General features: G+C 34.4%; 1 protein-coding gene across 2 annotated transcripts in view; it reads left to right on the plus strand.

Moving 5' to 3' along the window:
- The window catches only part of LOC113829475 (attractin-like protein 1), a gene marked incomplete in the record, with an annotated part of 34,474 nt that extends 17,759 nt beyond the window's left edge, over positions 1 to 16,715 (plus strand). The window contains 15 exon segments of one of the 2 annotated variants that reach the window (XM_070130496.1): positions 1 to 179; positions 367 to 446; positions 615 to 1,020; positions 1,860 to 2,040; positions 2,302 to 2,613; positions 2,877 to 2,948; positions 3,660 to 3,855; positions 11,073 to 11,390; positions 11,502 to 11,628; positions 11,884 to 12,081; positions 12,224 to 12,364; positions 12,570 to 12,716; positions 12,998 to 13,162; positions 14,308 to 14,515; positions 15,468 to 16,715. In XM_070130496.1, coding sequence (XP_069986597.1) covers positions 1 to 179; positions 367 to 446; positions 615 to 1,020; positions 1,860 to 2,040; positions 2,302 to 2,613; positions 2,877 to 2,948; positions 3,660 to 3,855; positions 11,073 to 11,390; positions 11,502 to 11,628; positions 11,884 to 12,081; positions 12,224 to 12,364; positions 12,570 to 12,716; positions 12,998 to 13,162; positions 14,308 to 14,515; positions 15,468 to 15,471 — 2,734 coding nt within the window. 2 annotated transcript variants of the gene reach the window in all.
- Positions 16,716 to 17,263: the final 548 nt, after the last annotated feature.

Genomic DNA, 17,263 nt, shown 5'->3' on the forward strand with positions numbered 1-17,263 from the left:
GGAGGGATGGTGGGAAGTAGTCAGCCCTGACATCACCAGCAAGCTGATCAATCCAGTTCCAATCTCCTCAGGGCTAGAGCGAGGGTCACATGCGACTGTCCTTATCAATAATGCAATCTGGGTCATAGGGGGATATTCCTTCACAGAAAAGCCTTTTGTTTTAAGATACAATATTACAGGTGAGTCCTGTTTTTTCTTTCTTTCTTGTATTTTTTCTGATAAGTATTGATTTCCAACAATATATATAGGAATATTATATTATTGCCATATTTTAATTTTGTTGTTGAAATGCACATATGTTTTTTAGAAGATACCAATAGGCATTTAGTTTTGGCTATTGTAATTTTATTTTCTTACACATTTTAGAAGACACTTGGAGAGCTTTAGAGAGTCGAAGCATAAAGAAACCAGCCTCCAGATATGGGCATTCTGCAGTGGTGTATAATGTTAGTCTCAAGCCTCTGTACTTTTACACTTGCAACTTTGTCAATTGTGAATTATGTCAGAAACAAAAAATATGTAAATGTATTATGATAACCTCTCCTTCATATGCTTGAGAGACTATTGATCTTTGTAATTTTGATTATCTTGGTACTGGCCTTGATTTCCAACAGGGATCGATATACATGTATGGAGGCATGAAGGAGGACGGAACCATCACACGAGAGTTCTGGCAGCTTGACACTTCCTCTCTGGCCTGGTCGCTGGTCCCCATGGAAAAGAGTTCCAGAGGAGGAGAAAATAGGCAAGAGAACATCAGTAGCCAAAGAGAAGGGAGAGAAGGAGATGAGCATGAGTTTGGAGAGGAGGATGGAGAGGCAAACGATCATTCACCAAAGAGGGAGAATGGGAGTGAGGCTGGGGGTTGCTTGTCATCGTCGCCTGGGCCCAGTGCGCCCATACCCTGTGTAGGGCATGCGGCGGTGGTGGTGCAGAAGGTGAAGAAGAATGTTATGCTCGTCATCTTTGGGCATTCCTCCAGATATGGATATTTAAACACAGTCCAAGAATTTGATTTTGGTAAGACAGGAATTCTCATCATTTGTGATGTCTAGCATCTGCATATGCTGGAATTTTCCTAATTGATAATTTCTTTTACTTTTTTTATTATTAATTGTAAAATATGTAGTCCATATATAGTAAATCGTAGTTATACATGAAGGTTCCATTCCTATACAGCCTATACTTGAAATCTACTTGTAAGTGCTATAGTGTGAAGAGGTTGTGTAAAAGAAGTATGCTTGCAGTATTCATTATAATGTTTCTTAACAGTCTCTAATTAACCTTTTTTTTTTTGTTTTTTATTTTTATATCAATTTTTTAAAAATGTATTTAGAGAAAACCGTTGTTACTTCTTTAATTTAATAAATACATGTATATATCTGAATCAAAAAGTTACACTGTTGGTACACTATTATTTCTCGAAGTTGGTGATATTGATCAAACTTTATTTGTATCTTTTAAGTTTTATACTCATTTTTTTTTTATGTATTGATTTAGATTATTAACGTAGTCAAAAACATTTTTTTTCTTGCCTTTTTCATTTTAAGATTAAATAACATACTAAAATTTCATAATGATATACATTTCCCATTTGTAGGCCTCATACAATGTTAAGTTTGTGGTGAAATATAGTTATCTAGCAGTATTAACCATTGTAAGTTACCTATGGGAGATGCAAGCACTATAGGGCAGTGGCGGTGCTCCTATCAAGTAAACTAAGGAGTACATGATTCAAATCAATGTCCCAACCTGTCCGAACAGCCAGTCAGGTTCTGATTGTGACATGACCTCTGCATTTATCAAAATCTGTATCCCTTGAATTTGTTGTAAGCTTACTGTTTGTTATGTGATTTCAGAGCAAGGCAACTGGGAAACCATAGATACACGAGGTGCAGTGGTGAGTGGTGTTTATGGTCACACTGCTGTCTGGGATCCTGTGACCTCTCTTGTTTATGTCCATGGTGGTCTGCATTCTGTCACTTCCACCAGTCAAGTTGTACCCTATTTGATGACTTATGATCCTGTCAAACACATATGGTAAGATTGCCGTTTTTTCTCTCTCAAGCTATATTTTATTTCATTCCCCCCCCCCCCCCAATCTTCTTGGTCATTGTTTTGGTCATTATCATTGTCATTGTGTACATATTATTTTTTTTAATAGAAAAATGTTTGATGTATTTTTTTTTTTTTTTTTTTTTTTTTTTTTTTTGATGTTTTAAGATGAATGGGTTTTAGAACCTATAATGACATGTTAAGTAATTTAGATTATAATTTTTGCTTTCCTTTCAATTCCTTTAGGAGACTACAAACCCCAGCTCCAGTGCCTCGGTTCTTGCATTCTGCCATCCTTTTTAAAGGTTTAATGCTGGTGTTTGGAGGAAATACGCATAATGATACAGCCTATTCTTACGGTGCAAAGTGTTACAGTGCAGACTTTTTGGCCTATGACATAAGCTGTAATTCATGGCATGCAATGCGTAAACCCCCCAACCTGTACCTTGATGTTGCAAGGTATGGACACACAGCAGTGTTTCACCAGGACGAGATGTACATTGTTGGAGGCTTCAACAGCAAAATGTTGGGCTCTGTGCTGAAATACCATCCAGGAGAGTAAGTGTTTCGACCAAGAAAGTACTATTGTGATTGATCCTTTAAATACTGATGTAGGAGATACAAGGTTTGAAAAAGGTTTTGTTAATTCTTTGTTTTTTGAAGTGATCTTTACCTTTAAATAAAATCAGTTCATTGCTTAGAATCTTCCTTTATTTATAGAGAAGAAAGTTTATTTGTCTCGTTATTAACACTTTGAAATTACTATTATTATGATTATCTTTTATTTTAGCTGTTTCTGATTGGTTCTACTTGTATTTCAGCTGTGAAACTGGGTTAACATCAAGTGAAAAGTGTTTGACATTATACCCAGGTGTTAAGTGTGTATGGAATAGGTAAGTTCACACATGTCCTGTACATTTGAGGGTTTGGAAATTTTATTTTTACTAACCCTATGATGACGGGACCTGATTTTTTTGTGATGTAATATTACTCAGCAGTCTAGACTTTGTTGCTAGGCCTAAGCTGTGTACAGCCAGCCACCCAAGTCATGATGTTATATGCTATTACGTCATAGGCCATTACGTCATGACTTAAAGACGTACCCGTCATTGAAGGGTTGAGATATGAATGTGTCCCTGAGGGCTGCACTGCATCCTCTATTCCATGTTGTGGGACTAATGATGCAGAAGGCATAGTTACCACCAAACAAGCTTGCTTTATATGCCTATTTATTGGCTGCCTTGCTTGTTAATCACCAAATTTTTAAAAAGTTGATAATTTAGTACCAAAACATGAAAAGTTTTTGACATTTAAGACACACCCTTCAAGTTATGCAATTACCTAATAAAGTTCATAGAATGAGAAAAAATCTAGGGTTAACATTAAAGTAAGATTACATTAGTTATGTTGGCAGTCTGGAAAGTTTCTGTGATTCTACATTATTGAGTCTCCTTAAACAAGTGAATATTGGTACAGTAGTTCTAGAAACCTATTCATCATTGACAGTCAAAGATACTAGCAGATATCTTTAAAGTGTGAAAATGGGATATACAGTACACCAATTTGTGAAAGATAATACAGGTAATATAATATTCTCCTTGCAGGATCTTAACACGCTGTGAGTCTATTGATTTAAAAGATGAAATAACATATGATATATGCCCTGCAGTGACAGCAGAACATAATTTCACTGTGCTGTGCAACAGCCAAACGTCTTGCCATTCTTGTGTCTCCAATACTTACAACTGCTCCTGGTGTAGTAGCTCCTGCACGGATAATAGGTGTACAGAATACACAAAGGTCAGTCTGTATTTAAATTCTATGTTTTGTGAACATTATGGCTAGAAATCTATTTATATATTTTTTTCTCTCAGTTATTTTTTTTAGGGTTATAGAGTATTTGCATGAACTATATCATATATTGTTTCAGTCAGACTAGTGATCATTGATTTTATTTTATCAAGGGTGATGTAGGATCAGAAACATAAAGTCAACTAAATTAGTATTAAACCAGATGAGTGTCTTTTAGATATGGATGTTGTGAATATTATCCATAGGTCTTATTTCTGTACATTAATCATATATCAGTTATTAGTGTGGAAAGGTGTGTGACAAATGTTTTACACATAATTTCTTTGCTAGAACATTTTTCCCCCTTTTTTTTCTTCCATAGATTTATCATTTTTAGCTCAAGATTCATTGATTATAGATTTTTTTAAGTAGTCTTATTTCCTGTGACACAGGTCAAATTTCAGAGACTGTTATTAGGTGTATACTTATTATTTTCTTGTTTTTTCAAGTTGTCAGATATTCACTATCATTTTCTTTGATTTAGAGAATTGGTTCAGTTCTAATTAAGTATAAAGATGATTTAAATCCCATTAAAGTATGTGATAGTACCTGCTTATATGCTTCATTATTATTGTTGCATAATTATTGATTATTATTTTTTTAGATTTATTGTTATCTTCATGTCTCTTCGCCTTTTTTCTTTATGCATATGTTTTGCCGGATGATATTAATTGGTGTCCATGTGGTGCTTGGCTGTGTGAATATCGGAATTGGTTAAACCATTCTATATACCAAAATGGGTGAATCTGTATAATGTGAAGCTGCTGTTCACTTATATTTTATCTTGGTTTTAACTTATTTATGTGTTCATGTAGAAAAATGCTTTTCCGATAAATAAAGAGTTTGATGTTAGATGTAACATTTAGATATATGAAATATATCTTTAGATAGCAGGAGTTCTCCTAAATACATAGAGAATAATTAGAAATGTGCACACACACACAGACGAACGCACACGCACACGAGCACATGCACACACACACACACACACACACACACACACACACACACACACACACACACACACACACACACACACACACACACACACACACACACACACACACACACACACACACACACACACACTCACACTTTCTCTCTCTCTCTCTCTCTCTCTCTCTCTCTCTCTCTCTCTCTCTCTCTCTCTCTCTCTCTCTCTCTCTCTCTCTCTCTCTCTCTCTCTCTCTCTCTCTCTCTCTTTCTCTCTCTCTCTCTTTTTCCTCCCCTCTCCTTCTCCCCCTCCTTCCCCCCCTCCTTCCCCCACTGCTTCCCCCCCTTCCCCCCCTCCCCTTCCCCCACTCCTTCCCCCTCCCACTCCCCCTCCCCACTTACATCTTTGGTTACCCTCACACAAATATATGAATAGGATTAGTAGATTGACAAAGGAAGCTTCATTTGTGGTTCTACAAGGTGTGATCAAATGATACTCTTCCTTGTTTGTAAGCACGGAAAAATTGAAGAACAGAAGTCATCCTCATTCAAAATAGAGATAAAGAAGAAGGTGGATATTGCCTTTCAGTGTCTCAGGGTTATTAGTAGTATAGTATGGCAACTCCTGGCCATCACTTGTTTCCTGTTCAAGTATCATGGATGCTGATTCATCATAGTTAACGAGTAAGCTTTGCCACCTTCTAATAACAGAGGCTAAAATGCACTATGAACATGAATGCTGTTAAAGGGTTTCTTGTATTAGTTCCGGAATGTAAATTGATAGAAAAATAGATGTGAATTGCAGAAATTGTGTGTGTTTGTGTGTCACTTGAAATGTTTATATTAAGTCTTTGTCACTGAATGTTCTTGTAATGTATAGAGAATTCCTGCTGATGATAAAAGCACTGAAAAGAAATGTGTTTATTTTGCTTTGTCCCAGCGATGGACCAGTAACTATCTGTCTTGCTTCTAGCAGCCTGAATGTGTGATGAGTTCGAGTAATGTTCTTGTAAGTAAAGAGGTTCCAAGGCCAACTGAGGTGGTGGTATGTTGGTGTTTGCTGCTCCCTCCCTTATACTGTTGTTCTGTCCTTTTGTCTTGACCTGTCCCCGAACTCTGCACGATAGAGCTTGTGAAAGTTCTTGTGGGAGATGCCTATGTTAAATTTTTATTTATTTATATATTTTTTTATTTATTTATATATTTTTTTATTTATTTTAATTATTTATTTATTATTTATTTATTTATTCATTCATTTATTTTTGTATAACCTTTGAACTTATTAATACTTTCTTGGTGGTGGATTTGAAGTTCTCCCCTCCCCTTCCTTCTTTGTCTTATTGCATTATGTGCTTTTTCCTTAATTGATTATTTCCTTTAACTTTTTTTTTTACTCATGTAATATATTTTGAAAGATCATTTTAAGGTGTACCTATATTTGAAGCGTTCAGATTCTTTTTGTAATTGTGTTATTTTGAGAAGGTTAACTTGGTCGTTCTAAATACTCAATTATTTATGTATATCTCAAAATATTTAAATATATATATATATATATATATATATATATATATATATATATATATATATATATATATATATATATATTAATTTAATGTATACATATATATTAATATAATGTATACATATATATATATATTTATATATATCCTTCTTCTTCTTCTCCTTCTCCTTCTTCTTCTTCTTCTTCTTCTTCTCGTTCTCCTCCTTTTCCTCCTTTTCCTTCTCATTTTTCTCATTTTCCTTTTCCTTTTCCTTTTCCTTTTCCTTTTCCTTCTCCCTCTTCTTCCTCTTCTTCCTCTTCTTCTTCTTCTTCTTCTTCTTCTTCTTCTTCTTCTTCTTCTTCTTCTTCTTCTTCTTCTTCTTCTTCTTCTTCTTCTTCTCCTCCTCCTCCTCCTCCTCCTCCTCCTCCTCCTCCTCCTCCTCTCCAACCACCCCTTTCCTCCTCCTCCTCCTCCTCCTCCTCCTCTTCCTCCCCCTCCTCCTCCTCTTCCTCCATATTGAAAAGGAAGTTTTGTATCAATTCTTAGATGTTTAAGATTTCAATATTGTCTTGCTTTCTTTTATTATGTATGTTATTGTTTTTATTTATTTGTAATATTTTATGTGATGATGAATTTTATTACTTTTATTTAATTGCAAGTATGACATATTTCATCATAACATAAGTTACATATAATTCTGCAAGATTTTTTAAATATTTATTTATTTGTTTGGAGTAGAGATGGAATTGCACATTTGTTATATACATAGGTAACTTATTTAGAATTTATAGATGTGTTAATATTTTTAAGCAATATTTATCTTTGGTTAACTTTTTAGGATAAGATGTTAGGCAGAATAGGAGGAGTTATAAGCAAGGAAATAAAAAAGAAGAGAAGAAGAGAGAAGTGATAGGAGGGATGAAGGAAGATGAGTAATGAATTAAAAAAAAAAAAGATATAGAAAGTAAGTAAGTGAAATATAAAGTTGGGTAGATGGCTATTCCTCTTGTAGCTATGTGTGTAGAGGGGTAGACTAGGAGAGAAAGAGAAGAAGAGAGGAAGGGTGAAGGAAGATGGGGAATAGATAAAGGAAGGACAAAGCCAGGAGGATAATGGTAATCAGTGGGTGAGAGGGAAACTAAGGTCGGTAAAAAAAATATAGGTCGTTCTGCCCATAGATGTGTCGTCTTATGAAAGTACATTCCACTCTGTTTCCATGGTCGCTACACGACATTGCCAGTGTGTGGATCGCAAGTTTTAAATCCTGTATCCGGAACCCTTGTCGATTAGAGTAGGATGCTTGAGTTTTAGGTATATTTGTCGAAGCTGGTGGTTCATGCTTGTGTAGAGTTGAGTGGTGACACTCTAGCTGGTAAGATTCCTAGGATTTCATAGTATAGTTATATTCTTTTGGTTTCTCATATGTATTACTTTGATTTTTACTGTTTTTTAGATAGTTTGTTACTGTTGCAATTTATGGTAACATCAGTTTTATCATAAATATTTTCATCATTGTTATTGTAATAGTAGGATTATCATGCGTTTTTATTATTCTGTTGTATATATATATTTGTTTTAAATTTAGGGGCTAAGTTATAAGGTACAAGCATTTTGATCATAGTGAATATGAAAGAAGTGTAAGTATGAATGAGATGAAAAGAAAAGAATGTCTATATTGTTGCTTTTGGCATTTTTTTTGTTTATTTTTTATCATTTTATTTTGTAGATTTATTTTTTTCATGAAAATTTATTCCTTGATAATTGCTAAAATTAAAAGGCCTTTTTTTGCATGGTAATTTGTTTGTGCATAATACAAGTCCTCTAAAATGGAATGCTATTTGATTGTTTATACATTAGTGAGTTTAACTGCATGAATGATATTAAGTAATGGTTATAACTTTTTCAAGAATAATTTATACAGCTATGGATTTCAGCAGGGAATGATAAAGTATTGCAAACAATGACTAATATTTTTCCGTTTTTTTTTTTTGCACTTATCCGCCCAGAAGACTAATTCTTAAAAGATTTTGCACATGAGGCACAACTGCCATGCAAGTTATTGATCCATGTTTACTATGATTTTTTTCCTCTTATTTTTGTTTAGATGTTTCATGATCAATTAGTGTTCACAATTTGCTGTCAAGAATAGGTTAAGGTTAATAGTTTATTTTGATCTGCAAGCTAAGAGAGATTAAATAGACGTAAAATGCAATAAAATATGATTTGGAAGTGTGTGAAAATCAGTGGTAACAGCTTTGGCAATCAGAAAGATTCTTTTGAAATGTTGGCTAAAGGTATCAGTAAACCTATCCACACCCAATAGCAAGTTATTTTAGACCCCTAAGTGCGGTGGTCTTGTACTCCTCGGTCTCCCCCCCCTCCTTCCCACCTCCTGCCTCATTACTATCTTAGCCATGTGTGATTTCAGCCTCTAATTTGGAGTGCTTTCTTCCAACCTGCAAAGCATAATATATGTAAGAACCCACAGGGACACTTCCCTTATACTGAGGAGACAGTTTAATCTCTCAATATATTCCAAATAGGCAAGTTCACATTGTTACCCTTGGAAATTGCGCATTTTTCACAATAGGAACTTTGTTTCAGGTAACTTTTATGAGTTGACTTGATACATGGCAACTAAGCTTGTATTTTTTTTAGAGAAGGAACAAAATAAAGTTAAGCAAAGGTATAGATAATCCCTTGTTGAATCTGATCCTATAGGGAGTTTTATACACATATCACCTTCATGGATGACAAACACCTTAAAGATTGTTGATTCATGGTATTATTCTGTACTGTGGTTATTGTGAAGTGGGGTGTGTAGCAGCATGTATGAAGGATTGAGTCAATTGTCATAGATTTATTTCCAAATTTTCAAATGTGAAATGAACCAGTTTTTTATGGTATTTTATGTATTTATTGTGTCATCCATTTATTTATTTACTATTTCATTGCAATTATTTAAAAGGAAGAGGATAAATGAGATCATCTTAGAATATTGTACATTATTCTTTGATATATGATTTAGAAAATACATTTGCCCTGAAAGTAAAGAAAAACATGTTTCTTCTAAAGTCAAATATCTGGAAGTTCATGTTTTTTTGATATAAGTAAAAATAGACAAATTTTGCAATGAATGCTTTTGTATATAATGTCTTTATTAGAATTCCACAATTCTGATGAACTCTGTGATTTTTAAATGTTGATTCTGTATCATGTATCATTCATACCTCTTCTGCACTTGTCACATTGAACTCTGTTTAAGCCCTTGCCTTCCTTGATAATCTTTTTTTAAAGTGATCATGCAATGCCATATTACTTTTTGGTGAATGTATATGGAAAGTAACATTTTCAATATATATGTGTATATATATGATTATATATATTATATAGATATGTTTATATGTATTTATAAGTATAAGTTTATATGTATTTATTGATATGTTTATATGTATTTATGGATGTATATATATAATTATATTTAATTATATATATATCTTATATATATATATATATATATATATATATATATATATATATATATATATATATATATATATATATATATATATATATATATATATATATATATATATATATATATATATATATATATATATATATATATATATATATATATATATATATATATATATATATATATATATATATATATAAAAATATATATATATATATATATATATATATACATATATATATATATATATATATATATATATATATATATATATATATATATATATATATATATATATATATATATATATATATGAAAGATGGAATAATGCAATACCGCATTTTTATCATGAACATTATAGCCTGTCAGGGATCGAAATCCGATCGGAGAGGTTATAATGTTCATGATAAAAATGCGGTATTGCATTATTCCATCTTTCATAGAATGCACCTCAGGTTATCTGATTTGTGATTTGTCCTGCTCTGTCCATAAATACCGAGTGCCCACGGGGAGTGAGTGTGAAACTTCGCTATCCTTACTCATGTATGAATAGGTAGGTAATGTCTATGGATGCTAGTAAGCGCCTAGTTGCTCACTCCTTTTGAGTGGGTTGTTGTACGAGTGGTAGAGCGGCCGTCTTGCATTCACGTGCACTGGCGGCGAGGGATCGAATCCCGATCGGAGAGGTTATAATGTTCATATATATATATATATATATATATATATATATATATATATATATATATATATATATATATATATATATATATATATCATATAATTTTGTATATATATTTATATGTATATATGCAATTTTTTCTCTTCTTTTCTTTTCTGCTTTCTTTCTTTCTTTCTTTTCCCAAAGAGAAGAAAAAGAGATAACCTGAAAAAAAACACTATTGAGGTCAGCATAAGGATGGCAAGTTAATGGAATGCAATGTAACTAGCCTGACATAACTTGTGCTCTGAACTTGTTAGCTAATGGGATCATTTCAAGAAGGCTGTCCTTCCAAGGTGACTTGATTTGATTTTCCACAAATGTTCAGTTAACATGGTACAGTTAGGAATGGTGTGCATATACACTCGCTAAATTTCATTGTATTGTTTGGTTCTACTTTTTTTTTAGAAGCACATTCATATAGTTAAATGGACTGAAAATGTTTAATTAAGGGAGGACAATGAACTAAGGTTTCAAGCAAAAAGTATTAGCAGGCACAGTTGCTTGCACAGTTTAATAGTTACATGCTCTCCAGGGTGTGGTGAAAGAGGAAGGCTGTGAGGAAGGCTTGCGGTCACGATGTAAAGGGCTCAGCACCTGCCCCTTGTGTCAGGCACACCAGCACTGCGACTGGGTGGAAAATCAGTGTGTTCCAGCACCCAACAGGACAATAACAACTGCTCTTACAAATGGACCAGCTAGAGAGGCTAATCCCAACCTTGGCTCGGAGAATACTCTACAAACAGTGCAGATAGACAGAGACATGGCCATTGGTACAGCGGCCACATTGCTCTCTCACAAGCCTTGTCAGCCTATCTGTGCACAGAGGACATCATGTACAAATTGCACACAGGTAATGAAACTGATGATGATCATGCACAGTATTTTTTAGGCAGTGCTTATAATGTTTTAAGTGTTTTGTGAGCCCATTCCTTATTCTGTGTTGTCTCTTGTACCTTTTAAGAGTTCTTGCATATGGTGCTTCAACCAGCAGCGGTGTATCGAGAATAATTCCTTTTTGGTCAGTTTCCCCTACGGTCAGTGTAGAGAATGGACCACAGATTCCAAGAGGTGCATGGATGTGGAGCCTGGTAAGTGTACATTGTATGTGTTGTCATTTATTTTTTCATATTGCATTTCTTTTTAAAGTATTATACTTGTTTATTTTGTTATCTATTTCTTGAATCACATAGTGTTTTTAAAGTATTATTATCTTTTGTTATTTTCTCTGTTATATTTCTCTCACTTTGCTCCTTCATTGCTGTTCTGTATGTAAAGTAGAGGTTGAAGTTGCAGTTTAGCTCATGTCATATTCACCGCACATGTCCATACCTTTTCCGCTGCAGGAATGAGCCGCTGCAGCATCCACCAGACGTGTGAGAAATGCCAAGCAGATGTTGCATGCGGTTGGTGCGATGACGGAAGCGGTACAGGAATTGGCACCTGCATGGAGGGTGGTCAGAGAGGCCCTGTCAACCCGGTTACCAAAGCCAGGCAGTGGAAGAAGTGCCCCAGATCGAACTGGTACTTCACCCAGTGTCCATGTGAGTTTCCCTTGGTGGACTGAGATGCCATTTTTTGTGGGTGTCATCTTAGTTTACTTCATATGTATGCCTTGTATTGTAATATATAAGATGTTAAAAAAAAAACAAAAAAACATGGTATTCTATGGCTTTTGTTTTTTAGTATGCAATTGTAATGGCCACAGCACTTGTGAGAATCACAGCCAGTGCATCAAGCCTTGTGCCAACAATACTGAGGGATCCCATTGCCAGTACTGTGTAGGGAAATTCTTTGGAAAACCAATTAATGGCGGACTTTGCAAACGTGAGTTTTTTGGGGGGTGAAAGAAAAATGTGGCAGCAAAGTTTTAGTTTGGCATGAATGACTGTCAAAATAGGGAAATTTCATATTGATTTTTTATATGTATAATTATATATTTTTTCCTTTCAAATATATACATCATATTCTTTTATTATGAGACATAGATGTAGTTATTGATCATCATTTTTCCCCCTTTTTTTCTTACCAGCTTGTATGTGCAATGAGCATGGTGACACATGCAATCGTGAGACTGGTCGCTGCAATTGTCACACAAAAGGGGTAACTGGTGATCACTGTGACCAATGTGACACTCAAAACAACTATTTTGGTGAACCCCTGAAAGGATCTTGTTTCTGTAAGTGTATTCATAATCAATAAAAGCTCAGTCTTCTAGTATCAAATTGTTTATAAGGAAGAATTGTTTCCTTAGCACTATATGGCTGCAGAATGTTTTTTTTATTTTTTATTTTTTTTTCAGTTTATCGTTTATTGCTGTCTTGCACAATATTTATGACAAGAACAAAAAGATTATCAGATATTTCTAGGTTGTACATCAATGTTTTTACATGGATCAGTAAATTTGAAGACCTTTTTTTCTGAGATATGATAAATATATGCTTCCTGTTTCCTGTACAGATGATCTTCACATAGACTATCAGTTTACTTTCAACCTCTCCAAACCTGAGGATCGTCACATACGCCAGATCAACTTTATGAACGTACCAGCAAAGAGTGATGTAGATACTAGCTTCAAAATACAATGTTCGAAGGCAACTAACATCAAGATATCATATAAAAGGAGTAAGTGATTGTCCTGTCTTTGTAGTTTTTCCTTAACTGCTTTGATCCAGGTGATTTGGGTAACACATCATGAAAAAATTTGGCTTGATGGCCGGATGACATGAATATGCTGTCATGGGAAAATCTGGCTGAGGGCCCAAGTGACGCAAACTTGCTGTTGTGAGCATTTCAGCTGAAAGCCAGGGTGATGAAAAAGACTCGCCATGAGTGTACAAACTTTTTGGGAGGTGATTAGACTCATGAGGCATTTAGAAAGGGGCTTTTACATTAACCACCTGTTCACCGGTGTTCACCGGTGAGTCCACCTTGAGCTGGGACTGGCTGGAGATGTATTTTAAGTATATCACAGGTAACTTGGGATGAATGGAAACATGAGTGGCACTTGCTGGTTTATTGATGTATTAAAAAGACACTAAAAACACATGAAAAATGGCACAATAAAACTATTGTAAGAAGGCTGAAGGCCAAACATCCAGCCAATTCTGAGGGTCAAGGTGAACGGCCAGAATTGATGGTAAAATGGGGTACATAAGATACCCCACAAAGCTGGTGGTTTGTGATTGGCTGAGTATAAAAACAGTTGAAAAGCAAAGTGCTCAAAATGAGTATAAAATATGGTGAAAGTTCAAACATGGTAAAAGTTGTAAAAATACTGAAAATTTAATTACAACCAATTGGAAAAGACCAATTGGAGGTATACTGCTCTTAGCAAAGGCTTAAGATAATTAAGATTTAAAGAAATGTAATTAAAATGAATAGGTGGACTTTGGGGTCAACTACAGCATTATTCCCATCAATATTCCGGGCTTCCATGACCGGCCTAGTCTTGTCACTCCACAAAAGGGTTAGCATGCGTCCAGCATATAACCACCCATCAGCCTGGCTGCTCACATAAACCTAATGCCCACATTTTGGGCCTTGTGATTGTCATAAAGCAAGGGTCTAAGAGTCATGTTGGTTCTGTATTTTTTGTTTTGTTTTATTTTATCTGTTTCATCATTATTTCCTTGGCCAGTATTTGTATCTGTATCTTTGTTTTGTTTCTTCCTATCTTATTTTCTTCCTTTTATATGACAATATGTTTCTGTGGCGAGTTCATATCCTTTCTTCAAATCATCATGTATGTAATTCTGTCCCATCCACAGCTAATAGTCACGAAACTTGGATCATACGTAACTTCAATGGTAAAAGAATGGAAAGGAAGTTCAGTTCTTCGGATTACACGTTTGGGTTTCCAGACAACAACAGATTTCACGTCTACGTCTACAACTTCACGACTCCCATAGAGATCATTGTGTCGTTCTCCCAACACCCCAAGCTAAGTCTTGGGGAGTTCTTCTCCCTATTCTCACTGTAAGTGGCTATTGTATGTTTTATTTGGTAAACACTCGGGTGGACAGAGGAGGGGTCGGGAAGGAAGTTGGAGGAAGGGAAAGAGATAATAAGTGGGGAGGGAGAGAGGGAGGTATGGAGGAAAAATGGCACAATAAAACTCTTGTAAGAAGGCTTACATCCATAAGAATACATGTAAGAAGGCCACACATCCAGCCAGCTCCAAGGGTCAAGGTGGACTGCCTGAATTGATGGTAAAATGGGTTACATAAAATACCCCCCACAAGCTGGTGGTTTGTGATTGGCTGAATATAAAAACAGTCGACTAGCAAAGTGCACAAAATAAATATAAAGCATATTGAAAAATGTAAAAATACTGTAGCTTGAAATACAACCATTTGGAAAAAAATACACAAATAAAAGGTATACTGCTCCCAGCAAAGGATTAAACTAATTAAGATTTAAAGAAATGTAATTTAAATGAACAAGTGGACTTCGGGGTCCACTACAACATTATTTCCATTGATAAATGAGTGTGAAATGTAGTGTCTGTGAGCCATGACTGGAAGTGCTGGCTCCAGGGAGGGTGACATTTCCATGCTTAGCATCCTATTCCTGGCTGTCATGACCGGCCTAGAGTCTTGTCACTGCACATGAGTGATTGCTTGCATCCAGCCTATAAGCACCCATCAGACTGGCTGCTCATGTAAACCTAATGCCCATTTTTTGGGCCTTGTGATTGCCATAAAGCAAGGGTATAAGAGTCATATTGGTTCTGTATTTTTTGTTTTGTTTTGTTTTATTTATCTTTTTCTTCTTCTTTATTTCCTTGGCTTATAGTTCAGTATTTGTATCTGTATTTTTGTTTTGCTTCTTCATATCTTATTTTCTTCCTTTTTATATAACAATATATTTCTGTGGCGAGTTTAAATTCTTTCTTCTAATCATGTACGTAATCCTGTCCCATCCACAGCTAATAGTCATGAAACCTGGATCATATAAAACTTCACTGGTAAAAGAATCACAAAGAGGTTCAGTTCTTCGGATTACACGTTCGGGTCAGCAGACAACAACACATTTCACGTTTACGTCTACAACTTCATGCCTCCCATAGAGATCAGTGTATCGTTCTCCCAACACCCCTAGCTGGACCTTGTGCAGTTCTCCCTATTCTCACTGTAAGTGGCTATTGTATGTTTTAAAATTGAAAATAAATGGAGACTCAGTGACAGACATCGGCGGACTAGATTTCGGAGTAGCATTCAGATATGTTGTTTTGTCTCCTCCTGGTAAGCCCATTTGAAGTGATATAGTGCCCTTATCGTGATGGAATATAGTGGTCAGAAACGGGTTTTTGGACCTTGTGTTAATTTTTGGATCAAGTAGTCTTGAGATTATTTTTAGATTTGTCTGTGACTATATAATGGAATAGGCAATAGATTTGAGTTTCATGTTGAAGTAGTATATTAAGTAAACTTTTGAAGTTAAGAATTGTTTAATGGATTAAATATAAGATTTGATTTTCAAGTTTAAGTTGGTCTTTTAAGTAAAAAGTATATAATGGACTAGTATAAGATTAGAGTTTTAAGTTTGAGAATATATTAAGTTATAAATAAGGAGCTAACAATTACCTTTGAGAAATCTCAAGTCTACACTGGAGAGTAAGAGTAATTTTGTGTTTGGATAACTGTGGTTATCCTCCAAGTATATATTAGTTCAGTATTTCTTTGATTAAGTTTTTGCTTTGACTTAGTAATTGCTTGATGATATTAATTTAGTGCCATATTTGCTTGCTTAGTATATGGTCTTTAATATGATAAATTTCTGGATATTTTCTTGATATGTATTAATTTACTTTTTAATGGAGATGATCTTAACCTTAATTTAGTAAAGACATTAATGTAGTATTTTAATTATTTGAGTTGAGTATTGTATATAATTTCATTAGAGATAATTGTTTTAATTTTCTTATTGTGGGTATTAAAATTGCCTGTTCTGATTTTATAGCTGATAACATTTTGCTTTCAGTGAATTTATATTTTATTTTCATGTTTGTCTTAATTGGAAAATTGTAGAAATGTTGCATATTCAGATTGGTGCAGTGATTGTATATGATTATGAAGAAACTAAATGTTTTTTGATTGGCATATTAATTTGTATGATTGGTGTTGCATATTGGCTACTTTGAATCGCTTAATAAATAATGTATGAATTTTTTAAAGATTGTTAACTTTTCCTCACACTTATCTCAACTGAATAATACAAGTTTATTGAGTTAAATCTGTGAGAATAATGTGACTAATATGTAATATGAGAATAATATCGGATACTGAAAAGAAAATGCCATAAAGAGGGCTACATTTTTTTCTTTGTTTATTTATTATCATTTTCATTTTTTTTAATAAGTTGTAGCAGGCGAGAATTAATTATCTTTTCGTCATGCAAAAATAAAAAAGTTTTTTGCTTTTCCTTCTATTTTTCATATATTTTTTTTTTAATAAAAATTCCCTGCTTTCTCCTCCCATTTTGACTTCAACTCCATTATCTTTTTTTGAAGATAATTCCCTTCTTTTTCTCTTTTATTTATGACGTCAACTCCAGGTAACCTGACGTTAATTCTTTATATGGCCTCGTGACGTAACGTGTACTACAATAAATCATAGATGTGTTGATATAACAGACAGAGGTCCATATATAACGTCCCACGGATGAGACACCCTGCAGTTAGCCAGAAAACAGACTGACACACCGGGGGGACACCCGGCGGTG

Source organism: Penaeus vannamei, chromosome 15 (genome assembly GCF_042767895.1).
Source record: "Penaeus vannamei isolate JL-2024 chromosome 15, ASM4276789v1, whole genome shotgun sequence".
Lineage (NCBI taxonomy): Eukaryota > Metazoa > Arthropoda > Malacostraca > Decapoda > Penaeidae > Penaeus > Penaeus vannamei.